The sequence below is a fragment of the Corvus cornix genome, chromosome 5, assembly GCF_000738735.6.
Source record: "Corvus cornix cornix isolate S_Up_H32 chromosome 5, ASM73873v5, whole genome shotgun sequence".
NCBI lineage: Eukaryota > Metazoa > Chordata > Aves > Passeriformes > Corvidae > Corvus > Corvus cornix.
Window position 1 is genome coordinate 23,438,760 of NC_046335.1, and position 25,945 is coordinate 23,464,704.

Sequence of the window (25,945 nt, forward strand, 5' to 3'; positions counted from 1 at the left end):
TGTGGCCCCACCACACCCAGCAGGGCCAGTGCTCTGCCTGCCAGCTCCACCTTGATTGCACTAACGAGCTGCATCTTTTCTTTCCGTCTCCTCTTGGCATCTGTATCTTGGTCAGTGGAGTACCAGGAGATCTGCCCTCTTGGGAAGGGCTATATTCCCCAGAAAGATCTGCTCTCAGGAAAAGTCTCTTTCACAGGTACTAGCACCATTTTCTTTCATTTCTTCCCGGGGGAAGAGTGAGAGCACTATGTAAAGCCCTGCATGAAAATGCATTGACAGAACTATCTCCCCAGGCCTGTTGTGAAGGATGCTAACATCCTGCTGCTGTTTTCCTCATTCCAGAGAAATGCCAGATTGCCAGTATCGTTGGGCTGGAAGTGCCCCTCCTGCCAGTCCTGCCTCGTTGCTGGCAGTGATTCTTGGTCCAAATCTCTCATTATGAACCAGGGAAGGGGACCATTAAGACACAGCTCTTCCAGTTACTGATCAGATCTCCCAATGGCCAGCTCAGTCAGTCTTTGGCACTTTACCTCCATGGGGGTTGTGTTCTTGAGACACACATGAATTTCCTGTTTGTGAAAGTGTCCTATTCCCCACCATCCCTCCTCCTGCTCTGCCTGGGGGTGCTTCCCCCTCTGTTCCCAAGCATGGGGCCTGTGAGAGAGGTGGGGGGCTCACTTGGGGACCTGTCAGTGATCCAGGCAAGGTGCTGTGATGGCTTTCTGCAGGTATAGCACCCAGCCCACCTTGCTTCCATGGCTCTGCTTCCTGAGACACTTGCCCTCCCTCCATCCCTCTTTCAGACATGGACGAGTGTGAGATATTTGGCTCTGAGTTCTGCCGCAATGGACAGTGTTTGAACACGGTGCCGGGCTACAAGTGCTTCTGCCGTACAGGATACTTCTATGACTCCAGCAGGCTTGAGTGTGTTGGTAAGATGGCCTCAAAGAGCAGTGGGCACCCCACTGCGCACGGAGGGACAGCTGTGCTGCTGCACCCCGACTTGTCCCTGCTAGGCCAGGTCTAGGTAACAGGCTTCCTGGGCCCTCCTGGGGAACAAGAGAGGGGGGCCTGAGGCCCCTGAGGTCCCTGTTTGGGCAGGGAAAGGGTCACATTGCTCATGTCTGCCAGCCTGAAACCTTGCTCTGTCCTTGTGTGTGGGCAGATCAGGATGAGTGTCAGAACGAAGTGTACTGCATCAACGGTGAGTGTCTGAACACAGAAGGCTCCTACCACTGCTTCTGCAGCCTCCCTCTTGTGCTGGATGCCACTGGCAACCGGTGTGTGAATTTCTCCAGCAGGGCAGGTGAGCCTGATCCCCCACTACAGCACACCTTTGCCCCACACATCCTGCCCCATGGCTGGGTCCTCCAAGAGGGAGCAGTGGGTGGGGATGTGGTGTCTGACTGAAGTGTTTCAGCACCAGCACAAGGTGCAGCTGGGGCGGGGAGGGGGCAGGAGCTGGGGCACATGGTCATCCCTCTTGGGACAAGACGGACAGGCACTCTTCTGGATGATTTTCATGGCATCCTTTGCTTGTGTCACTCACAGATGCCTTGGAGGAGTATGAAATCCACCTGGATGTCTGCTGGCAGACCGTTGCTGACTACATCTGCCAAGACCTGCTACATGGCCAGCAGACCACATACACCGAGTGCTGCTGCCGGCTTGGTGAAGCCTGGGGCCAGAACTGCGCACTTTGTCCCCACAGGTCCTCCGGTAAGTGGGGCGGCATGGGCAAGCATCTCCCAGCAGCGGTGGGAATGGGCTGGGCTGCTGCGTGTCATGTCGTGCAGGTCTGCTGCATAAGGTCTCTGCATTGCTTGAACCAGCCCAAGGAGTAAGTAACCCCCCACACATTTCTCCAGGGCTGAGCTGCACCAGTGGGTAGAATGTACCTGAAATTGGTTTGCAGTGAGTCCAAGGTATTTGAGGGGAAAGTTGAACCTGTTGCTTCTGCGCAGGTTAGGAGGTAGTTGCAGCTGGGGATGGGAGCACCCTGGGAAGTGGGGTTCTTGCTGCTCAAGGACTTGCTGGCCGCAGACAGGAGCTAGTCTTCTTGACAATCGACAAACTACAGAGCTGCAGCTTTGGAGGGCACTGAATGCAGGCCTGGCTCACCTGACCCAGTGTGGATGCACACCCTCTGGCCATATAGTGGACCTTGAGCCGGGCTGCACTGACCCTTCCTTTTCCTCATCACCTGCAGCTGATTTTGCTTTCCTGTGTAATGGGGCCAGTGAAGGCAGTGAGAGAGGGGCTGAGCTCCGAGAACGACCTAGGTATGAGTATGGACCGGGCTTGGAAGATCCCCACTATGGCCTTCCCAGCCCCTACTACAACTACCTGGAGTCTGAGTACGGAAACCCCGATGCTGGTTTCCCTCGGAGGGAACCCAGCAGTGAGTTTCGTGGCAGCCCTTTCCACCATGGCCCAGCGCGGTCTCCACCCCACTACCTGCCCAGCCAAGCTGGTGAGTATTGGAGGCACAGGGAAGTGCCTTCCCACCCAGACTGTGTCCATGGGGACTGCCTGGCAGTTCCCACCCTGGCCAGGCTGCTCCAGGCTTGGAGCAAGCTCTGTTCCTGGCTGTTCTGAGTCAGTCCTGGCGCCACGAGCACTGTCCTGCTGCACGCCCGATATCCCCTTTGCAGCTGGGCTGAGGCTCACCCTGCTCTGACCCCCCCTTGCCGCCCTCCAGGCCTCTACGAGGGCTTCGAGGGGCTGCAGGCAGAGGAGTGCGGGATCCTCAGCGGCTGCGAGAACGGGCGCTGCGTGCGCGTCCCGGAGGGATACACCTGCGACTGCTTCGACGGCTTCCAGCTGGACATGACCCGCATGGCCTGCGTGGGTGAGTGAAGCCCCGCGTCCCCTGGCCGCGGCTGCTCCCTGCCGGTGCCATCCAGGACGGCAGCAGGAGCAGTCCCGCTCCCCTTCTGATGCCTTCCCCTACGGCTGGGAGGGCCCTCGTGGAAGTTCAGCCTGCCACTTTCTGCTGGCAGCTAGGTAAGAGCAGCTCTGGGCATCACCTAGAGCGGCTGATGTCTCCTGTCTTCTCATACCAATCTTGTACATCACAAGCCGTAGTTACTGTGATTAATGTCCTCTACATTCACCACTGCCCTGGTGAAATTCCTCACTTTCCACCCTGCCCTATGAGACACAGTTTCTAAATCTTCTCTCTGCATTTCCTCTATATCCCTATGCCATGTCTCCGTCCTTTTCACATTATATCTCTCCAAGCCAGCTGAGACCTCAGGCAGTCAACAGAGCAAATTGAAGACCCTCTTTTTCCTTAGGCATGGCACTTACTCCAACTCATACAATGGTGCAGCTTCTTCATACAGAACACATGGTCTCTACTACCCCAAGTGCAGCTGTGCAAAATGTCTGTCTGAGATGTTACGCCCTCTTCTGTATTTGTGCACTGTTTCCCTTTCCTTGGCCATAGTGCTTTGCATTTGCCTTCAGTGAATTTTGTCTGGTTGAATTTGGACCACTTCTCTCAGAGTAAGTCTGAACCCTGCAAAGTGCTTGCAGTCTGCTGCCACACACATACATTTTATAAGCATGGGGATTCTTCCTTCATCCACCCTAATGACAACATTTGCATGGAGTAGGGGTAAGGACAGACAGCTGCAGCCTGTGCATTAAAGAGCTTTTACTGTAAAGCCAGGCATTGCTAATTGTCTTTGGAGTGCAGCTATGTGGTCCATTGTGCAATTGCCACAGTTTAATCTAGAGAGTATTTTCTCAATCTGTTTGAATGTGTCATGTGAGAGTGTGTTGAAATCCTCACCGTGGCCAAGGCACATCATATCCACCACTTCTCCCTTATCTGACAGGCCAGTTATCAGGTCAGGGAAGAGAACCAGATTGGCTTAATGTAATCAGGCCTTAACTGATCTGCACTAGCTATTTAATGATCCTCTTATCCTTTAGAGGGTTATGACCTAATCACTTACAAACCTGAACTGCTTAGGGGTGAGCAGACTAATTCTGGATATTCCCTTCTCTGTTTTTGAAGATGGTTACGAGATTTATCCTTTGTTGCTTCTCTGAGGCCTCCTTTATGCTCCCATCTCAGAGACAACTGTCAACTTTTCAGGAACTGCAGGCAGCATTAAGCATGTGAACTCATGTTGCTGCAAACCTTTATGGATGTGACTGCTTTATATCTGGTTGTTGAACCTCTCCATCACAGTGTGGCCTTTCCCTCCCTGTGCTCTGGCACCCTTATTTAAACATTTTGAACATGGTCTGTGCCCTATCTGATCACCATGAGTGTTTCTATGATGGCTGGAACAAAGCCTGTGTTAGCTGCTCCAGCCAGATCGACTGGCTTTTGTTTCCTCTGTCGATAAGAAGTAGACTTGCATTCCCTATTGTTTCCTGCTCACATATTTATGGAGCCTTTGCTTGTTGCCTTTTCTATCCTGAACTAACTAGCCCTCATTTTACACTGGAGCCTGGTTTTTTTCCTTTCAGTTCTGGTTGGTTCTTAGTCATCCCCATGTTTTTACCTTGCTGACTTCAGGCTTTTAGAATACTCCTGCAGCTGCTGCAGCACTTTCCCTCTCACTTCCCTATGGGGACAGCTTACCGGTGCCCTGTAAGGTGGGCTGTGTGCCCCCACCCCTGCCCAAGTGGGCAAACTCCAGGATTTGGTGCAGACTGCTAGCACTACTCTGTTGCTTCTGGCTTTTGGGTCTCTCTGGGCTGAACTTTCCTTTTTTTCTCCTCTCGATTTGGTGCCCAGATCAGCCTGCCTGCTCTTTCAGCTTTTACTTTCCCTTGCTTCTGAGGCTGCAAAGCACATCTCCCTTGATGTGCCTAAATTTTCCTTGGGCTTCCAAGCGAGCCATCCTGTTCATGGCAATATCTGGTCTTGAGGTTTAGTGCAAGTCCACAGTGTCAGTTTAACAATTGGTTTGGCTGTGTGTGAAAACTACCCTGTTCCTCAAGCTCTCTCTTCTCATGTTTCCTCTCTCTCCTTCTTCCTCCTGTGACTGCTGTGCTTTCTCTTACCTCCCTGAAAGTTTTGCTTCCAGCATCTCTCCCTGGAGTTACACTTACCTTTCTTTGTCAGATGGCCCCCTCCACCTATGCTAGAGATAACCCGAGGTCCCTGGGGTGACAGAGCACTTTGGTCTTCCTGGGGTCCAGTGGCCACTGCTGGGGCGTTCTCTCTCCCTTGGGTGGGAACCCATCAGCTGCTCCCCACTTCCTGCTGATCAGTGGGGGTTGAGTCTGGAGTTTGTGGTCAGAGAGGTTGGACCTGCCTTGGTAGGTGAGGATTTGGTCTCTGGAGGTCCTGTGGGTGCAAACAACGGTTCTGGGGTTGAACATGGGTGCTCTGTCCAGCTCATGGCCCCACCACAAGTTGATGTATCTCAGGCAGGGTGTCTGGGTGAGTACCTTTAGCAGAGCCGACCTGTCACAGTAGGGCAGCTGCTGTAGGGCTCACATGCACACTCCAGTCTGACAAGCTGGCCAACTGAGCCCTTTGGCACAGTTTGCAGGTTAATAAAATAAGCTGTTGTTTGTGCAGCACGAAGTCCCTCTGTGTTTTGGTCCTGGAGATGATAATCAGCCTCTCAGGGCCACCATCATTTGTCTGGTTGACCTTGTTGGATCAGAAAAGGGCATTTTCCAAGGCTAGAGGTGGCCTTTTCCCCAGATCTCAAGCTATTACAACTTGTTAGACAAAAGCTGCTAACCAGGGAGTGTCACCAGCTATGGAGCATGGAGGAGCTATTATGTGGTTTGCATGGGGTAGGGTTCAGTACTGTGCTGGAGGATACTGGAGATGCCACCCTTGGATACTACAGATGCTCTGCAGATATGCTGAGGGCATGAGAGGCTGGTGGGGACATCCTAGAGGTACTAGTTGGGGGACAGTGCCGGCAGAACCTGTGTGGGAGGGCATGGGGGGATGGCAGGGGCACAAGGAGATGGATGTGGGCTGGGACTACTCACTGTGCCATCAGCTCAGGCCAATCCTTCTCCTTGCAGATATCAACGAGTGTGAGGAGGTGGGCAGCCCTGAGCCCCTGTGCCGAGGTGGCACCTGCGAGAACACAGAGGGCTCCTACCGCTGCCAATGTTTGCCGGGCTATGTGGCCCTGGCCCGGTCACACCACTGCGTGCCCCAGACAGCCCAGAACCCAGCAGTTGCGTAGCTCTAGGAGAGCAGGGGTGAGGGTGCTCACCTGTGCATGGCTCTGGGACCTGGGAGCACAGAGAAAGGCCCCCCCCGGGGCTGTGGGGGCTTCGCGGCTCTCTGTTCCTTCCCCTTCGAAGTGCACAACTTCCCCGCCACCTCTCTCTACAGGTCAGGGCTGAGCTCCCAGCCTCTGCACCCCTCCTGGCCCTGCCAGCCCCTGCTCTTCCTGCAGCAGAGTCCACTCCAGCCCTCAGTACCTGTCACATTGCCCTGTGTCATGGAGGCTCACAGGACACCTTCCCTTGCCACACAGCTCCAGCCTCTCCCCCTCACCCTGCCAAGAAAGGGGGCTCATCTCCCTGCCCCTGCTGCACTGACCTAGTGACAAGCCTTACCCACACCGCAGGTGCTGGCCTCACTCCTTGTGAAGCGTCCAGCCCCCAGGCCAGAGCTTTAAGATGGGGGTTCCACGCCAGCTTTCTAGAGCTGCTGCCTAACCTTGGGGTATGGGAGAGAAGCCTGAGGGGCCCCAGGGCCAGCTCTCCCTGTGGCCTTTAGCCTCACACTTTGTGCCCCATGCTGGCTGGGCAGGGGGAGGGGGAGCAGGTCCAGCTTCCTTTCTGTAAAGTTGTTGGTGATTATTTTTTTTTAACCGAGTCTGCTGGAAACTTCTCTCATGTTGTTAAATAAAACATTTATTTTGGGCCCCTGTGGCTCAAGACACTGGGGCTTGTCAGAACCATGCTTGTCTGGGAGCCATCCCACTTTAATTCTTAGCCCTCTCAGCTGACACATATCCAGAACAGAGAGCTTTGCCAGGCCAAATCCTCAGCCCAACACCAGTGGCAGGAACCAACTCCAGTCCCTGCAGACAGCACCGAAGTTATAGCTGCTCACACCCTGCCTTGTTCTCACACAAGGGGGCTGCAGTTCCCACATGAAAAAGTGTAGTTACTGCAGTTAGTAAGAGCTCTCTGGCAGGTCTGGGAGTTGTTTTTCCAGCCCCATAGAGCCTTCAGTATAAAGACCTTTACCTACGCTGCAGCAAGCAAGGCTGCCTTCTACACCATCACCTCTTCAGGGAGCCTTTGCACAATTTCAAGACTGCATAGGACTAGCAAGGCAGGAGCACAGCCAGACATTGCCAGCTGGAGGCCAGCAACAGAGATGTTTGGTTGCTTCCAGGCCATCCACACTTGGGCCAGCATACCACTTCTATTTATGCCTTCAGATAAGAAGTAAGACCAGCCGAACCCCAACTAGAAGATGCCCAGCCACTCTTCTTTTCCTCCTGCTCTTCTTCACTCATAGAATACAACACAAGCAGATTTTGTCTAGCCTTTATTAAAAGGAAAGTTATAAAAAGAGATTCAAGAGCTTGCACCAGCTCCAAGTTAGTAGTAGTGCAAACCATTGGTTAGAGAAAGAATCATCCCTGCAGAGACATTGAACGCCATTTGGCTTTGCATCCACAAAAAGGAAGTTTTCCCAGCTGGAGTCCTGCTGGCTTGAGCAGAGGCCCAGGACAGAGCAGGCTGTCAGCTCAGGGAAAGACTCCTCTCCTTCCCTCTGCTTCAGCTGCATGGATAGCAAATGCAGGTCCCAGGGGCGTCCTGATCACAATAGAGCAGGAGAAACATGGGAGGGTGGATGCAGCCAGCATTCTAGAAGAGGCACTGAAGGGTTACCAGGTAGCAGCTCAGACAATAGCCAGGTTCATCGCTGAGAAATTCCTTTGTGAGGACAGACAGCTTCACGTCGAACAGATAAAGTGCCTCCACAGAGCAGCTGGAGGATGATGCTCAGTCACTCCTGCAGCAGACACTACTGTCCCTCAAAGCTGCTAGAAGAGCACCCCAGGGGTGTCACCTAAACACAGTAAGAGCACTCTGCCCATGGCTGATCTTGCAAGGAACGCAGTGCTGGCTGCTCAGAGGCTGCAGAGCTCTGAAGGAAGCAGTAAGAAATGCTTATTATATAAAAGAATTTGGCCTGTGTTGTTTCTGGTTTCCCCTCCCCAAGCCCTACTCATGGCAGGGCTCCTCAGGTGGTAATCTGCACTGGTATCTTCCAGCAGAACAACATCTGGTCCTGGTCATCTACCAGCTCCCACTTCACAATCAGTTTAATCTGAAAGAGAGAGGAGAAAGGAAGATAAGAATGTTCAGGAAATCTTAAGGCAAGGGCATGGGGAGAAAAGTAGTCACTTGTGTGCAACAAGGAGGTCCTGGGAGCTCTTCACAAAGAGGACAGAGCTGGGGCATTGCCCTTGCGTGCAGCAGGTGGGCCATGCTCATGCAGCGATTCCTGGAGTACCATCTAAGAATGGAGGGCTCAGTTGCATGACACACACTGCACCTGGATTCCCACTCCCTGAGAAAGTAGAGTGGAAACAACCTGCAGCATCCCCAGCTAAACTGCACTTCAGTCGAGCACCCCCAGTCTGTGAGCATTCAGCTGCATGCAGCAGGCTCTAGTGGGAGGCACAGCACAGGAAGATACTGGAGCAGCTGAAGCCACTTCTCAGCAGCTGGAACTAGCTGCTTCCTTTGCTGGGTCTGTCCCAAAGTGAGAACTTGAAACTAGAGTCATACAGCAGAAAGAACACCAGACTGCCTATGGAGTCTACTCTCTCTCACCAAAACAGAACAAGGTGTCTTCCCTTAAAGGCAGGTGGTGAGACTACCCCAGTAGTCTCAGGCAGTAGCTGAGCAGCTGACCAGCTGCCTGCATACTTACACTGGGGTACTCGCTCTTCACAGGGAGCTTATTCAGGTAGCTGTAGGAATGGCCCTTCTGAATGGGGCACTGGATCCCGGACTTGCATCCATCAGGCTCAGGAATAGGGAAGGGTACGTCCACATGCAGCATCTCCCCGTATACCCGTGCTTTACTGCCCTGGCTCTCGATCTCTGCAAAACACGGAGTACACATGTATACCTCACACCCTGCCCTTCACGTACCCTAGAGGCTGCAAGAACACAACTCAGGGACACTTCCTCCCACCCAGATACATCTCCAGGCGCCCATCTCCCCTCCCAGCAGTGGGACACAGAAGGGATCACCTGCCCCTGCCCACTCCCGCTGGGGATGTGCTCCTTACTGCTGGCGAAGGTGACGTTGATGCTGTAGGATGTCCCCTTGTGGAGCAGGCAGGGCTGAGTGGGGCAGGGGCTCACGTTCACCTCCTGGATGCTGCCGTCTATGGAACCTGCAAGTAAGAGTCGGGATTACCGGGCAGTCTCCGCCTGCTGCCGCACTCCTCCCGCTGCTCCGCAGCCGCGGGCCGGAGCCACTCACCGCAGTCAACGAAGCGGAGGGGCTCGGCCAGGGCGGTGGCGGCGGCGCCCAGCGCCAGGAGCAGGGCGAGCGGGGACGGCACCATGGCGGCAGCGGGCACGGTGGCAGCGGCGGCGACTCCCCGGTGTCACATGAGCGCGGCGGCCCCGCCCGCCGGTCAGCAGGGCCGGGCCCCGCCCGCGGAGCCGGGCCGGATCACTGCGCGCTCCCGGGGTCGGGACCGCCCGCCCCCGCCGCCGTGGCTCAGGGCAAGGCTGCAGCCGGGGAGAGGACGGCGGGAGCGCCGCTGTGACAGGGGGCAACAGGACAGCCCGAGCGTGGTGGTGGTGTGCTGGAACTACAGCCCTTGGACAGACTAGACAGCCAGCCAGACACCGTCTCCAAAAGCGCTGGAACTGGATATTTCCACTCCTGGGCTGTCCTGGGACAGTCAGTGTCAAAGGCAGCAGCCGGAGGACAGGCTCAGATACAGGCAGTACCATGGGCCGGGAAGTTCTTCTGCTGCCCTTACTGAAAGGGGAAAAAACATAAAGCCCATAAAACTGCTGTAGTAGACTAGTCCGTGGCCTTGTTCATACATATCCCATACCTCGTGTTCTGCATGTTGAAAGCCGTTTGCGTAACGTGAGTGCCAAGAGTTAACATCTGCTGAGTACCTGGCGTGGCTGCCACCTTTCAGAGAGCACACACACGTCAGTCCCGTTTCTCAAACTCGTGAATTGTCAGAGACTCCCTGCTTTGTGCTGTGGATGCCAAGACAAACCAGACGACGCTTCAGAAAGCATTTTACCCAAGGTAAAGTTTACAGCTTTTCACCAATTTCACATGGTAGTAACTTTTAGCCTTTCTGGGATCATGTCAGAACACAGTAGAGAGGCGTGTGAGTGCTGATTTGGTAGGAATGCGGCAGAGCTGACACAGCATCCCCGCTTCAGACCTCTGTCCCAGTGAGGTGTCTGCCCGCTCAGCTGCAGCTGCACAGCCAAGCGACTCAGAGGTGGCACCCCACGCTTTGCTCAGGCCCTCTGCAAAGGGTGTCACATCAGAAAGGTGTGTGGAGCTTTTTAATTTTTTTTTAAAGATTTCGAATAAGCATTCAGTTTCCAAAGGCATGCATACCAGGGTGCTTACAGCAGCCCTATGGAAAAAAAAACCCACTCTCAAAAAACTCCTGCTGAGACTAAGCCATGTATTTAAGCCCACCTAGCACACTTTATAACTGACCCAGATAAAGGCTTTTCCTTGCGCATGCCCTTCAAAAGTCTTCCCTTATCCTTCAAGTCTTACAGATGGTAAACAAAGCTGCCTATCTGACTGCTGCTAACAGAACTGCAGTCAGGTCAGAGCAACACCATAAAGTGCCGTCAGATATTACCAGGATAAGTAGTGCTTGGAATTTGCTTGGGAACAAACTCCACAGTCCATTAAATCAGGATGCCTTCCTGTGAAACCACTCACCCTGTATCTTTGCTTCACAGATGCTTTTACATAGTGGCAGTGACTATATCCATACAAGTCAACACATATTTCAAAGTCTGTGAACTAAAAATATTGAATCTGGGATCAAAATTAACTTGTCTATTTCCCCTCCCTGCACCCCAAACTGGAGTAATAAAAAGCCATAAATCTGTAAATCCACAGCCAAGGCCTTTACAGAAGAAAGAAGCAGAAACCTTCTGCCCAAGGTTTTTAGCTGATATCATACACTACCATGGTGTCAGTTTTGCAATAACATTACTAAAGCTTAAATTCCTCAGGGCAGCACAAGCATCTTGGGCCAAACAGACCTTGCTTTTAGGCACATGTCCCCTGTGACATCTGATAACAGGCATAAGCCTCCAGGTTCCCTTGGAACCAAACATTGCTTAAGAAAGATTCAAATCAACTTTAGGCTGGTCTCATTATTTTGCAGATGGAGGTCCTTTCAGATTACCAACATCACAGGGAGCTTATCCTGCAGAAACACCAGGGGAAAAGGCTAAGAAAGCTGGCAGAGACATTCCTTCCAGCAAGACTGATACTCAAGTTCTTAATTTTTGTAGTTCAACCAACTCTATTACATGAGGAAAAAGCATGATGTTCCACTTCATCAAATATCTACACCTGATTAATCCAAATCCCTCTAACAGCACTGCACTTGCAGCTCACTAAACAGATGCGCTTGCAGGCACTACAGCGTCAGTGAATACAGCAGGCAGGTTCTCAAGAAGATCCACATACAGAGACTAATCAATTTAACTGTTCTTTCAGCCAGAACATGCTCATTTTGCTACAGATTGTCAGAATTCACATTTAAATTCATCACATCCACTCTTGCATTCAACACCACACCAGAGGTTTTATTATCACCAGTTTCTGAAGCACTGAAACAATTTTAGTTTCCCTTCAAAATAGATACAAGATTATTTTAGCATCATATTTCAGAGGAGAAAAGAGCAAAATATCTAGTGAATTCAGCTCTCAGACAAATCTTTTCAATACAGTGTGCTTAAAGAGAGCTAAACAAACTCTCCAAACCAAGACACCACAAACCAGAGTAAGAACAGGAAATCAAAGCACAAACTTAAAACCAGCTTATGTCCAGCTATCAGGAATGACCAACAAAATCAGAGCCCAGGAAGGAAGAAAAACTAGACTTTAACTCCGTGAATAAAAAAGCAACCAACCATCCCTGTACCACATAGCTGACTGAAGGAGAAAATGGCCAGTGGTAAGAGATGCAAGGGAGTAGCTGTTCTCCTTAGTTACACCCGCCTTCCCTTGTCACACCAAAAACCTGTCCCCAGCACCTGAGTCCTCAGCACAGCGGATTATTAATTATATTGACTGAGGGATGCTAGCTGGCCTTCTTCTCATTCTTTCAGTCTGCAGGAATCATCTCAGCAATGTCCCAAAGATCCTTGAAGCTACTTGCCACACTTCTGACACACCACCAGTAAAAATGAAGGCAACTATAAAGTGTCTGGTTTTTGGGGCTACATCCATTCTCCAAAAGGTGTTCACAGTGAATACAGCCACAACATGGAGAAATGCAGCAAGATCAATCTAACACACCCTACAGGAGTAGGAAAGCCAATGCAATATGGAAAGAAATCAGGCATGATCCCTCCTTGCCTTTTCTCCCAGGAGGTTTTCATTCCCTCCTCCAAGGTGCCAGCTTTTGGGATGCCACACTGATAATAATCAATAAACACTCCAATACGTTTTTATTTGAACATTCAGTGTTCCCATATCCCTGATGAGGATTCATCAACTACTGCAGGTACCTGCATTAGTACCACTCCTGCTGGGACCCTGCCTGTGATACTCTCCTGGCTTTATCCTAGCATCATTAGAGCTAACCCAGGAGTAAGCAAACTTGAACAGCTCAAACCAGTCTTTATTTACATGCTCAGGATGGAACAAATAAGTAAAAGCACGTGGTTACAGAAGCATCACCATGCTTGGAGCAGGATGGTGAGAAAGCAAACTGTGACAAGGTCCTGAAGTCCCGTGATGGTAAATCACCCCCTCCTGCTGGGATGACAGGTTTTCTTCCACCAGTCTTCCACACAGTCACTGTATGACTCTCCGCAGGCCTGGCTAGGGCTGAGGAACAGGATTCCTCCCACAGAAGCACATGAAGAAGAAAGAGATACAGACTCTTTTAACCACGAGTGCATCCGTGATCGACCGGTCAGACCACTGTCACACGGCAGACGACCAGGAGGAGCTTAAAATCACCGTGGGAGGGCAGCGTGCCCCGGGCGGTCGTAGGGGCCCACCTCGAGTCGGGTGAGCCCTGCCGGGCCCGGAGCCTCCTCCCAGCCTTGCTGCGGTGGGAGGAGAGGGACGATGTGGGTGTGAGGCAGAGCACAATCAGCAGCGCCGGGCCAAGCGCTCGAACGAAGTTAGACTGTCCTCCACCTTCTGAGCTAAGCCCCCACCTGATAAAGGAGAGCAAACCAGAAAAGCCGGGATCATGGAAAAACCCTAAAAACCCTCAGCCCTGGCCCCATGTTTGCTCTTCTGCCTGCCCCAACTCCCCTGCGGCGGCACCTCGATCCTTCTCTGGGTTCTGCTCAGGACAAACAACCTCACGGCTAATCCCGGGACAAGCATGCCCTGACGGACAGCGCTCGCTGTTCATTACTGTTCAGTGCTTCATGGCTGCGAACACCCCCAGAGCGAACGGCAGCTTCGTGCGAAGTTCCACCGCCTGTAAATTGTTTACCGAGGCCAAGGCCAAACACTGCCCGCGAAAAGCCACCGCCGCCCCGCTGACGCAGCGCCCAGAGCCCGCCCGGTGTGGGCGCGGCCGCTCCCGCCCGCCGCGGCCGCACTTCCGCCATGGCGGCGGGGCGGGGCTGGGCCGGCATGGCGGCGCCGGCGGCGCTGCGGCGGTGGTGGATGTTGGCGGTGGGCGGCCGGACGAGGTACCGTTCCCTTGAGCACTCGGCCCCTTGGACCCTCTCTCGGGGACACGGAACGTCCCCGCCGCGCGGCAGGGGTTGGTGGCCGCAGGGGCCGGGCCCGCCGCCCGCTCCGGCGGCGCGGCGCGGACCCCTCTGAGGCGCCCCCTTTCCCTTCTCTCGAGGCAGCTGGTGTCCCGCTTCGCCGTGCCCAGGCCGAGCGCTGCCCAGGCCCCCGGCCGGCCCTGCCCTCGCAGCTGGCTCCCTGCTGCGCTGGGCGTCGTCCGTCTCCGAGCCGGGCCCGACGGAGAGCGGCCCTAGCGAAGGACAGGTCTTCCTCAGCGAGAGCTGCGTGAAGGTGGGGACTCTCGGAGGGGCTCGGGTGTCTCTGGGAGGGTTTCCACACTGCCTGCCCTGCCGTCGCGCAGGGGAGATGTTTGAATGTTCACCAGTTTGTTCAGCAGGCATTTTAATCTTCTTCATTTTATTTATTTGCAGAGGCTGCTGGAAATCGCAGAAGGATCAGAGTTTCTCAGGCTGCAGGTGGAAGGAGGTGGCTGCTCTGGCTTCCAGTACAAGTTTTCCTTGGACACAGTTATCAATCCTGATGACAGGCAAGGACAAAGGAGTGTTGTGGTGGTCAGGTGTTACTGTTCTTGGCAAAAACGGCAGGAGGGGGATGTGTGAGATGATGGTACCTTACATTGAAGGGAAGAAGCCTGTGAAATAAGGAGCATGCTGAGGTTGCACTTCTCTGTAAGGTCTTTGGCACAGTTGATGGTTAAATATGCTGCTTTTTTTGCAGGGTGTTTGAGCAAGGTGGTGCCCGAGTGGTTGTGGATGTGGACAGCCTGGCCTTTGTGAAAGGTTCCATGGTGGACTTCAGCCAAGAGCTGATTCGAAGCTCCTTCCAGGTGGTGAGCAACCCCCAGGCAGAGAAGGGTTGCTCATGTGGGACTTCCTTCTCTGTCAAGTTCTGACTGGACTTGCCATGGATGGACACTGTTTGCAGACCCTTTTGGCAGTCTCCAGAGGGTTTATGTTTGTTCTTTTCCCTGCTGCTCCCTCTCATCTCCCTTACCCTGTGACACAGCTGTTACACATTACTGCAGCTGTGTGTGTGTTTGCACTGAGCCTGCCTCCAAGACTTGTTGGCCTTCCCTTCAGAAACGATGAAGTAACCATGAGCACGCACCCAGGAGCATCTTCAGCGCCTTGTGAACCACTGGCCAGGTGGTGCTGACTTGCCTGGCCTCTCCTGAATGTGGAACTACCTAATTGTCTCTGCAAGAGAAGGCTGTACATATATATATATGTGTGTGTGTGTGTTTATCAAAAGTTCTTACTTATAAAAGTCTGTGAGATTGATTGGTATTGTTAGTGCATTTACATGTGGGTAGAATCTGGGTTCTTTCAGGCTAATGTTGCTTATTCCATGTCTTCCAAGTGAATGGGACTTGGAGTGTTTCTCACGTGTACCTCCCAGGGTTGCTGGCCCCCCACTGCCCAGCTTACAGTGGGCTTTTCCAGATACTTTGCTCTTTTCTTGCTGAACAGGATTCTCTTGGTCCCAGGAACCTATGGTGGCTTTGCTGTAAGTTCCTGGGATGATGGTTTTTATTTGTTCAGAGTAAGTGAAACCAAAAAATTTGAGATAGAAAGAATTAATAGCTTATGTCTTTTATATATAGAAAAAGAAAAGCCTTGTGTATATATAAAAAAATAAATTACACAGCTCTCAATGCTCCAGTGCTATTTTAGGCTCTTCCTAAGCCTGACTTGGAATTTTAGGTCCTACAGACTCTCAGGTTTCATAGTGTGGTTGCTGCCTGCTCTTGCCAGCAGGAAGGGAAGTTAAGGTGATACAGACAGAGAGCTGGAGTACTGCATAAGGGTTCGCAGGTCCTTTTGACTTAAAGTTGTCTGGGAAGCTTTTCCATAACTTGCTTTACCATTTAGTCTCTGTCTAACATGCCTGGTTTGATGAAAGGCTGGAATAGGTCCATTCCTTTCTAAGACTCCCATGGAATGGGAAGTCTAGATGTTTCCAGAATAACATCCTTTTGATTAGTCATTTTCTGTAGTTTTTTATCTGCCACTAGATGTCTTTTAAGTCAGTGATTCACCTGCTTCTGGATGAAAGGAGAGATGGGGAAGCTATTTTTGTTCCCTCTTTTTTCTTTTATCTGATCATAATCAAATTGTTTAAGACTTGAGTCTTTCACGTGAGTGTGGGAGCACTGCATGACTTCAGTCTCAAGGGAACTGCCTATGGCAAACCGTGAGCTTTTCAAGGCTCCATGCCACAGGCATTTTTTGTTAAGCTTCCCAAATGCCTTTTTAAACTATTTAGTAGTCCCTATGTTCAGCACTGTTTTGCCTATTTATTTCTAGTGCTCAGAGTTGATAGCCAGCCAGTTTCAGTTCCATCAGCAGATGTTACAGGAGCTCATACATGATCTGCTCTGACTTTGTCACACAGGGATGCACATGGATAGGATGTGGAGCAGTGGCTCTTTCCATTTAGCCCTTTCCATTTCCTGCAGTCAACAATGTCTGCCTAGTTATGTTGCTATCAAAGGGAGCTATCATGTTCTGTAGAAGGGAGTAAAAGGATGTGGTTAAAAGACTTGCCTAAACCCCTGCAGGATGTTTTAACCCTACTCTTATGTTCCCAGATCTTGAAGGTGATGTCAGCCAGAACTGCCTTTGAAAAGTGTAAGACCTTAAAGCTTGTGTGGGTAGAATACATTAGATAACTCAATTTCTTTCAGCTGGGATAGCTATAAGTTGGCCAGAGGAGTTGCTTTCTGTATCAGGAAGGTCCATTCTTGATCCATTTCTCACAGACTGATCTAGGTCAAGTCTCTTTTGGGATCTTTTATGGGAAATAAAAGTGCAGCAGTAGTGCTGGCAAGTAGCAAACCAGCAGCTACCAAGGCTTTTCTTCCCTGGACTAAAGCCAGCCTTCAGCCCCTGTAAACACGCTGGCTTCATCTTGGATTTCTGTTCTTGCTAAGTGTAAATGTGCCGTGTCTGTTCAACATAGCCAGGTTCCACTTGCCTACACTTGCTCTACGCCCATGCAGTAGCTGGAAGTGCTGTCCACGTGGAGTGCTGCCCCTTTCAGAGGGTCTGCCTCTCCCTCGAAGGGACTATGCAGGGGATAAGGCTTTGGTGCCCACCAGTGTCACTTGCAGCCTTGCTGTGAAGCTCACGTGTGATTCAGTCTGCCCGCGGTCCTGGCAGTACTGCTCTGACTGCACTAGGTGGACCCCTTACTCCTTGGGACTCACTGCACCGGACATACACAGGCATTCTGGGGTGAGGATGGATCTGCTCTGTTCAGGACCTAAGCAAGAGCAGAAGTTTCTTTGCAGCTGTGTGTTTTGGAGGCAGGCTGGTATTGCTGCAGTGTGGTCCTTAGATCAGAGAAAATGCTAGGAGCTGGAGAGATTCCAGCCCATACACCGTGTTGCTCTTGGCTTCCTAGTCCTGCTTCTTGGCAGAAGGTGTAACCTATTGGCCAAAGCTACTGGTTTTCCAGTTCCCATTAGGGAATGGGTGTAAAGGGTTGTCTGTCACCTCGAGTTGTCCTGGCTCTTTAGAAGTCTGTCAGTACATCAGAACTTCTGTCAATGTTAGGAAGTCAGCAAAGGGGTTCTTGTTGACAGCGGGGTACTGTGGAACTAAACCACTACAGGTACAAAGGTGATCTTGGTGTATTTTGGCTGTGTAGGCAGAAAAGGCTAGATCTTGGTTCCTACTGAGAAAACCTAACCTGTCAAGGTTTGTGCACTGAATAGGTGACAAAGATGGCACCACAGTGTAGCCTGTAGGGCAAGACCCGTGGTGCCAAGAGAAGGACACAGAAGATTAGACAGGGGATTTGATTCTGCCGCAACCATGAAGGGCTACCAAGGCATGCCTGCAGGAGGTCTTTAGTGTGGGAATAGATGGCAGCCCTTGTACTGAACCACTGAGAAGAAGCTGAAGGAGCTGGAGGTGCTGCCTTTGCTTTGTGGCAAATGAGAAATTGCAGTGGAAAATCTTTCTCTGCTCCCACATAAAGAAGGAGGATTCTCTCAGTTCACCCACCTGACAAGGAATGAATGATCAAGAAAGATATTTATGGAAGCCTTAAGATGAAACTTCAAGGGAAAAGGGCACAGTCATCAGTGTCACTGACAAGAAGGTAGAAGAAGATGGAATAGAAATTTTCCCTTTGGTGAGAGCTTCTGGAAGCTCTGTAGAGGCTTGTTGGTAGATGACCAGCACATCCTGAGCCTGTGACTGGCTCGTTCTTCAGATTCAGTATCTACCATGGCCTATTAACTGAGGGTCCCACTTCAAGGCCTCAAGCCAGGCAGTGGTAGGGAAATAGGAGATCTTTGTTACGCCCTTTTTTTCGTGGTTTAGGGATATGCATAAGGGTGCTGTGCTTGTGTTGGTGGGCGCTGTGTGGTATCATTTACTACAAAGAGCATTTTGAGATGAGTGGCTACAATAAGACCAATGGCCAACCCAAGGTGAGCGTTTAGGGGAATAACCGTCCCTCTCACCCATACATTTTCATCTGCAAAATTTCACTAATCTCAGACCTTTCTCTTGTGAAATTATACATCTGTACAGAGCTGCTGGGTGAGTCAGGAAGACAACTAGGGTTGAGGAACCAGTACCCTCTGGATGACACCCACTGGGGCTTCTGCTTCTCCCACACAGTAATGTAATTTCTTACCACCTTGAGGGCTTGTCTGAATCCAGCACCTGGGGGAGGAATCACTGAGCAGTGGAGGAGGCAATAATGGGAAAGCAGAAATGCATGAAAGAAGGCTTCTCTTGTCTGTGTCCCACGCTGTGAAGGCACGTGCTTTGTACCAAGACTGTCTTCAGCCTTACAAACATTTTAAACATCTGGTGGCAGCTGCAAGTGAAAAACCGTTTTTTTAAATTGAGTTTTTACAGTGTGAACAGTTCCACTGTTCACACTGTAAGCTGGGACTGGTCAGTGGAGTTTATTCCATTATAGAATATTCTGAGTTGGAAGGGACCCACAAGGATCATTGAGTCCAACTCCTGGCCCCACACAGGATAGCCCCAAGATTCACGTGTACCTGAGAGCATTGTCCGAATTCTTCTTGAACTCTGGCAGGCTTGGTGCTGTAATCATTTCCCTGAGGAGCCTAATCCAGTCCCAGTCGCCCTCTGGACAAAGAATCTTTTCCTGATATCTAACCTAAACCTCCCCTGATACATGCCGTTTCCTTGGGTCCTGTCACTGGTCACCACGGAGAAGAGATCGGTGTCTAACACTCCTCTTTACAAGGAAGTTGTAACTGCAGTGAGGTTTCCCTTCAGTCTCCTCCAGGCTGAGCAGTGACCAAGTGACCTCAGCCACTCCTCATATGGCTTCCCTTCAGGGCCCTTCACCATCTTCATTGCCCTTGTTTGGACACTCTCTAATAGCATTATATCCTTCTTATATTGTGGCACCAAAATTGCCCCCAGGACTTGAGGTGAGGCTGCCCCAGTGCAGAGCAGAGTGGGACAATCCCCTCCCTTGCCTGGTGGGTGATGCTGTGCCTGATGCACCCCAGGACATGCTTGGCCTTCCTGGCTGCCAGGACACTGCTGGCTCTGATTCAACTTGCCATCAGTCAGGACCACCTGGTCCCTTTCCATGGGGCTGCTCTTGGGAGTTCAGGGACAAATTCAGAGCAAGTGTGCTGTATTTCCTGATGAGCTGCTACAACTCCTGCTTAAGGACTGAACCAAACATTGTCTCCACTAGCAAACACCACCATCAGATTCATTAACAGAGAGTGTGAGAGCATGTGCAGTGTTTTTCTTGTTTCCTTTTCTTTGCCTGTTTTCATGCACACCAGCCAAAGCTCTCACCATGCTTCTCTGGAACGGGCCATAGCTGCCAGAGAAACTGGCAGTAAAGGATAACCTTGTGTAATGGTGTGTTTGATACAGCTGTCAGCCAGCCTGGATAAAGAAGCACAGTTCAAGGACACGGAGCATTGGCAAGAATAAACTGCAGCCACCTGTATTGTATCCAACTTCTGTTTGGGAAGCTTTTTATTGGCTTTTTTTTTCTTTTTTTTTTCTTTTTCTTTCTTCTTTTTTTTCTTTTTTTTTTTAAGAGGATGAATCCCTGAACCAAATGCCATTAGGAGCTAGGTAGAGGAATAATGGTGCAGTTCAGATCCCGCTGGGTTCTAAGGAATATGTTTGCTCTGCATGGTTTCCAGGATCAGGCTGCAACTGGCTTTGATCTGTGCAGATACCTGCCTGGGAAACAGCTCAGTAGATCATGAACCTGGGGTTGGTTTAGTATCCAACTGTGGACAGAAATATTGTGTGAGTCAGTTGAAGCTGTTCATGACGGTGAGATGGGCCATTACACCAAGGCTGTGATTCCGCAACCCATGGGGAGCAGTTTGTGTACAGCACTTTCTGCCGCTGGCCTTCCCAGAACTTGTATGGCTCTTAATATTTCCTGCTTGAGCAATAAGAGTTTATGGTCCTAGTCTTTGTTGTTGATTAGAACCCAAGTTTGTGCTCCTGTTTTAATCAGTGCTCATTTACCTTTGGCATCCTTCAGAGGAACAGAATGGTATGTCTTTCAGTTGCCATGGAAACAGAGAGACTAAATGCACATTTCCATGGCAACCTGCCATTATCTTCAGCTCTATCTGTGGGTCTCGTTTTCTGACCATGGGGGTGGGGTGATGGAACTTCATCGCTTAAAAAAAATTTAAAAAAGATTAAAAAAGAGAAAGATGCTACCACCATCATCACCACCCCCTTTCCTCCTTTGGCTCAGGCTTGGGGCTGAGAGAGACCCATGACTACTCCAAGGCTCCGAGGTACTCTCTTCAGCTTCTTCTCCCCTTCACCCTCTAAAAAGAGATACATTCAGAACAATTTGATGACAATGTTCCAGCACTTCTCTAAATTCTTTGTTTCTTCAACTAATGTTCCTAGCAAAGGCCCTTGAAGTTAATTGAACTTTCCAACGGGTTCCAAAGGTCAAAATGTCCCAGCTTCTTTTGGTCCAAAGGGCCAAGGGTTAATTACAGGGTCTAAGACTCCAAGGAGAAGAAGCCTTTGTCTGCTGTGGCTGGAGGCACCAGGGCACATCACATTAACCTCAGGAGTGAGGGATGTTCCTTCAACGGGGGCAGCTTGTGCTGTTGCAGGAGGCAGCACCCATCAGAGAACTAGGGATCAAAGGCAATGCTTATCTGTTCTGTGTGTGACTCAGGGGATACAGGGCAGAGAAAACAGTTATATGCTTATGATGCGTCTAGCAGTCCACCAGCCAGAAGTGCTTCTGGCCACTGCTAAAGTTTCTGCCTCCCCCAGCCACTGAGTCAGGAAAAGGACAAAATCTGCTGTACTTTGAGCAATTGCACACAGCTGTTCCTTAAGCCCGTTTTCATTATTCTTGTTCTAGCTGGCTTGACCTTTAGCTAATTCCTTTTATTCATGGTCTAATCTTGATTACTGAGGGGAAAAGCTTGTGTTTTGCACAGTTCTAGCCTGATGCAATAGTTATCAAGGGAGAGGATGTGGTAGAACTCTCCTTCTACATCTGCCCCACTAGTCTTTCCCACATGCTGAAGCAGAGGATGATAAAGCTCTGTCCATTCAGAAGTCAGCATGGAGACAGAGGTGGTCTTCACAACAGGTCAGCCAGGTAAGGCAGGTGCTGCTCAAGCACGACGGTTTTTCCTTGCGATAGCTGATCATATGTGACAAAGAGCTGTCACAGTCAGCCTGGGTTTGTTGTTTCATCAAGGGGAAGAACAAAGACCAGTGAGTCCTCTACATTGCTGAACTTGTAGAATTTCACCCTGGAAAGATTACTGCCTGGACACACTGCCAAGGTTTGGCTCGGAGCTATTGCTCGAAAGACACTGAGAATGTTCTCTGAAATGTGGGGACCTCCCTAGGTGCTGAGCACTGGGACAAACTCTGTGTGGTTTGCATGGACAGAAGTTTGCTGGGGATGTGCTGCTGGTGCTGGGCCAGGCTGGCTTGGCCCCATGGCCTGGCTTGGGCTAGGACCTACAGGAGGTTTTCGTGCTGGCTCAGCCGTAGCCCTGCAGTCATGACTCAGAGCCCCACAGCCAGGGTGGCTTTAGGTGCTTCCCCTCCTCTCAATAGCAGCTGAGCAGGCACTGACTGAGGGAGTGGCAGGGCCCCCTCTTCATCTTCTCCTTGGCATCCTCTGATGTGTCCAGCTGAGGCCGTGCTTTGGCCAGCATGTTGGGCAGGTTGTGTGGCAGGCTTCCTTTCATCTCCCTGCCTGTCCATGCATGATTGCCACAAACTTCAGACATGGAAGATTTGTATTAAATATAGGAACTTTACAGGGAAGAGCTAATAGCATTTGGAAAAGAAAATTCAGTAGCTGCCTTTGGTGACAAAGGCAGAAGTAATGGGGCAATGCTATTGTTAGCAGAACTTATCTACCAATGTCTGCAAAAGCTTAGTGGGGAGCAGGAAAGCAGTAGGACTGTGTGGCAGATACCTTGGCTGCTTAATAAAATGCTTTCCTCTGCTGCTGCTGTCCTATGTTCCCTGATAACCGGCATAGGCCAGAAATAGGACTGCCATGGTGAAAGAATTTACTTAATCCTCTTCGAGCTAAGCAAAAATGTATCAGTGAAGAGCCAATTCACAGGGCAGAGCTGAATTACATGAAAGAAAATTGTGTCTGCAAATCAAATAGAGCTCAAAGCATTGTGAGAGAGCAAAGGCAAAACAGGACAGTTTGGGAGAAGGGGGAATAGCCCAGAGAGATGCTTAGGGGTGAAAGGCAACAGGAGGTATATGCTAAGCCTCCCCCAGCTCTGCTATGGAAGCACAGTTTGGTGGGTGGATGAAGCTCTCAGAAAGTGGGAGGGCACTTAGAGTTGTCCGGGTATTGTAAGAGGCAGAAGAACCTGGTAAGACCTGGGAGACTCTGAGAAGACAAGAACTGGTGAAGAGTTGGTGTGTAGTTCACGTAGACAAAAATGAAAGGGATGGAGGAACAAAGAGTAGGCAGATAGACCAAGGGAATGAAAGGCCTGAACAGAGCATGTGCCCATGCCTGTTGGGCACCTGTCCCCACAAGATACTACTGTTGGGGGTGCCAGATCTATGAAGTCATTTACCTGCTCTTCTCTGTTTATGAACTTTGAATGGCAACTGTCTGTGCAGAAGGACCATCAACGAACTGAAACTGCCAAAGTCTCAGGTGAAAACCAGAACTGCCAAAGGACTGGAACATTACTTGCTTTCCAAGAACTGGGCCCCACTGGCCTGGAGAAAAGGCAGCAGATCTGAAAAGCAAGGGTGCACAGAGCCTTGGTCATTGTTTTATATGCTTAGGAGCAAGGGCTAGTTCTCCAAAGCAGTAAAGGCTCCTGTTGTAAGAATTTGAGAATCAGACTTCTGCTGCTTGAGGATGCTTTCTTCTAAAGTATGCTGGGCTTTGTGGGTTGATGTTCTTTTGATCTGTCCTGGATAAGATAATTTTACTGGGCAGATGAGACTACTCAGTTTGGGGGACTTCCGGAAGACTGAGCCTTGGGGATGGGCAGGGACGTCCTAGCTCCCCTGGAGCTGCAAACGCCAAGTAGTTCAGCAGAACAGCTTATTGAGAGAGTTGTTCATCCCAAGACAAAATGAGGGCACACTTTCCACAGCATGTCCTATGCTGGGCACAGAGAAGTCTCACTCACTGCCTGAGCTCCTCACTTAATGATCAGATGTGAAGGGCCTGCTACACATGACCCTGCAAACTACCTCTTGCCCAGAGGGACCTGATTGCATCCTCCCAGGGAAGTTGATTTATGTAACTTCTTTTGGAGTCTGTGCTTCTTTTGCCCCCTCTCCTCTTGTTCATGTTTTTCAGATACATTTGATTTATACATGCTCATTCCCTTCCTCACAGGAATGAGTTTTGGTGCATGTCAGTTGCGTGAGAGAAAAATTTATAGAGCAAGCTGCAGAGGAAAGCAGCTGGGATCTTTCTTAGAAAAGCCGCAGTCGTTAATTATAGGAGTCTAACTAAACCTCAGCTCAGGCAAAAAGCATCTTCTAGATCTCCCTGCTTTCTTTTGTATCTTCCCGCACAAGTTGTCACATCAAAGTCAGGATTCAGGAACGAGTGAAAACAACACCCACCTTTTTACATAAAAAAGGGATGCTGGGTGCCAGGGAGCAGCTCTCTTTCTGGCTCCCTCTTCTCACAAACTGGCGTGAGGGGCACTGCACCACACCCCAGCAAGGGCTGCAGGCAGTGTTTGTCTGTCCCTTGGGCTTGCTCATGCTTATTCCCTGCAGCATGGTGATTCAGCTGCTACCTTACTAAAGTCTTTCAGGTCTGATCTAAACACCTGCTTTCTCTCCCCAGCTCAATTCTGTGCAGGTAGGCCTGTTCCTTGGGACAGCAGGTTTCCCAAGAATACATTTTATTAGTGGAGTCACTGCAGAGCTGGGTATCTGGGTCCCAAACATCTTCCTGTGTGCACCACTGGCAGTGTCAGCAGCACTGGAGAAGATTTTCTCTGTATGAATTTACCCCAGGGGAAGAGAGGGAGGAGACATAACCTGGACGTCCTTAAAAGCCTAATACGTCCCATGCGTGTGCCTCTCTGATATGTTTTTGGCTGATGATCCCAGTAGAGGCCGTGCCATTCAGAGACTGCCTACACAGATAGCTTGTCTTAACTTGGCCAACTTGCTCGTAACCTTTGCTCATGTCACCTCATGTAATACTGAGATAAGAGTATCAGCAGGAGTCTCTCTGCATTAACAGCTAGGAGATACTAAGAGGAAAGAACTGGGAACATACCTAGGGTAGATAAAGCTGATTTGGTGTCTTTGACAAAGGAAATTGTTATATGTTTTCCTCAGAGTTTCACAGGGTTGCCAGGACATGTGTGTGCCTAACCAAGGGCACTGTCATCAGAAGCTGATTTGGGCGCCCCAGATGGATGTTCACAGCCTTTTGCTGGGGCTTGGACAGGGAGAGAAAGGAAGGGAGGCCCTGGTTCACTTATTAAGGGGCATTCTCTCGCTACTGTCTTTCTGCTGCTCAAAGGAGAAGGCAGAATCCGTACTTGATAAGAGCCTTTTGCCTGCACTGAGACCCCTCTTAAAAGCTGCTAAACATTAACAAATAAGAAAGAAAAAATTCTGAGAGCACTTTGATAGTCCTCACAAGAAGGTGAAACAGAAGAGCCTTTGAGCTGCACATAAGAAAGACTGGTGAAGCTGAAATCTGGCAACAGTTCCCAGCTGGTGAGGGAGGTGCTTTTCTGCTGCAAGCTCCTGTCATGACTGATGCAGAGACAGAGAGAGGAAAAGCACAAAATCCTCTGTAGGCAATAACTAGCACCTCAAAACCCCCGGGGTGTCAGTGGGATGGGGAGGCCGAGCCAGTACTCATCCTCTGCTTTCCCACAGGGGCTTGGCCCTGGGCTCACCCCAGCAGAGGAACCCAGCCTCACCACATCATGCCTCCTCCTGCAGCACCCCTTCCCACTGCGGGAACCTCCCAGCCAGGCAGCTTTCCCCTGCTTTGCATCCTCCCAGGTTTCCATAGCAATCGGTGGTGGCAGCTGTGCGGAGAAGTCAATGGAGGGAAATGAGGGTTTCTTCCCATCCTGGGCCAGCTGAAGGCTTGGGAGAACAGGACCATCCTGATGCTTCTGATGAAGGTAGCAAGACCCAGGCTGTGCCAGTTCACCCCCAGCCAGGCCAGGGCACAAGAATGTGATGGGAATGCGCAGCTCCTAGGGCTCTGCAGGGCAGGTTTTGGGGGACTGCATGTACCCCAGAGCTATCCCCACACACACCCTGCCTTGCTAGCAAGCTACTGATACTGAACTGATGCCACCCCTGATTTTGTGTCTTCTTCCATAGCCTCCGTGTCTTTCACCCCTCAGCCTGCACTGTTTTTCCCCCCTTGGCACATTGTCAGTCACTGAGGTCAGAAATTAATCTTTAGCTTTAATGGAAAACATTTTAGAGGGAGGCAGGGAGGGTGGAGAGTGGAGTGGCACAGACAGCCTTGAAAGCA

At 50.7% G+C, this 25,945-nt stretch overlaps 3 protein-coding genes and 1 long non-coding RNA gene across 4 annotated transcripts in view; 2 read left to right on the plus strand and 2 right to left on the minus strand.

Annotated features, from left to right (window-relative positions):
* Positions 1 to 6,894, plus strand: part of LTBP2 (latent transforming growth factor beta binding protein 2) — a 68,970-nt gene extending 62,076 nt beyond the window's left edge. Inside the window, 7 exon segments of the mRNA XM_039552506.1 lie at positions 116 to 196; positions 804 to 932; positions 1,166 to 1,306; positions 1,552 to 1,719; positions 2,210 to 2,473; positions 2,702 to 2,851; positions 6,016 to 6,894. Coding sequence (XP_039408440.1) covers positions 116 to 196; positions 804 to 932; positions 1,166 to 1,306; positions 1,552 to 1,719; positions 2,210 to 2,473; positions 2,702 to 2,851; positions 6,016 to 6,182 — 1,100 coding nt within the window. The 3' untranslated portion in view covers positions 6,183 to 6,894.
* A 596-nt stretch (positions 6,895 to 7,490) lies between these two features.
* NPC2 (NPC intracellular cholesterol transporter 2) lies at positions 7,491 to 9,601 on the minus strand. Its single transcript, XM_010392849.3, has 4 exons — positions 9,467 to 9,601; positions 9,270 to 9,377; positions 8,906 to 9,078; positions 7,491 to 8,296 (listed from the first exon to the last, which is right to left on the minus strand). Exons 1-4 carry the CDS (start codon positions 9,549 to 9,551, stop codon positions 8,210 to 8,212), a joined length of 453 nt encoding a protein of 150 aa, XP_010391151.1. The 5' UTR covers positions 9,552 to 9,601; the 3' UTR covers positions 7,491 to 8,209.
* A 3,223-nt stretch (positions 9,602 to 12,824) lies between these two features.
* On the minus strand, positions 12,825 to 13,745 carry LOC104685161. Its single transcript, XR_751062.3, has 2 exons — positions 13,505 to 13,745; positions 12,825 to 13,392 (listed from the first exon to the last, which is right to left on the minus strand). It is a non-coding gene; the product is annotated as an uncharacterized LOC104685161 (long non-coding RNA).
* Positions 13,746 to 13,784: 39 nt separating this feature from the next.
* ISCA2 (iron-sulfur cluster assembly 2) lies at positions 13,785 to 15,599 on the plus strand. The gene is made up of 4 exons (XM_039553267.1): positions 13,785 to 13,881; positions 14,047 to 14,215; positions 14,356 to 14,471; positions 14,663 to 15,599. Exons 1-4 carry the CDS (start codon positions 13,796 to 13,798, stop codon positions 14,835 to 14,837), a joined length of 546 nt encoding a protein of 181 aa, XP_039409201.1. The 5' UTR covers positions 13,785 to 13,795; the 3' UTR covers positions 14,838 to 15,599.
* Positions 15,600 to 25,945: the final 10,346 nt, after the last annotated feature.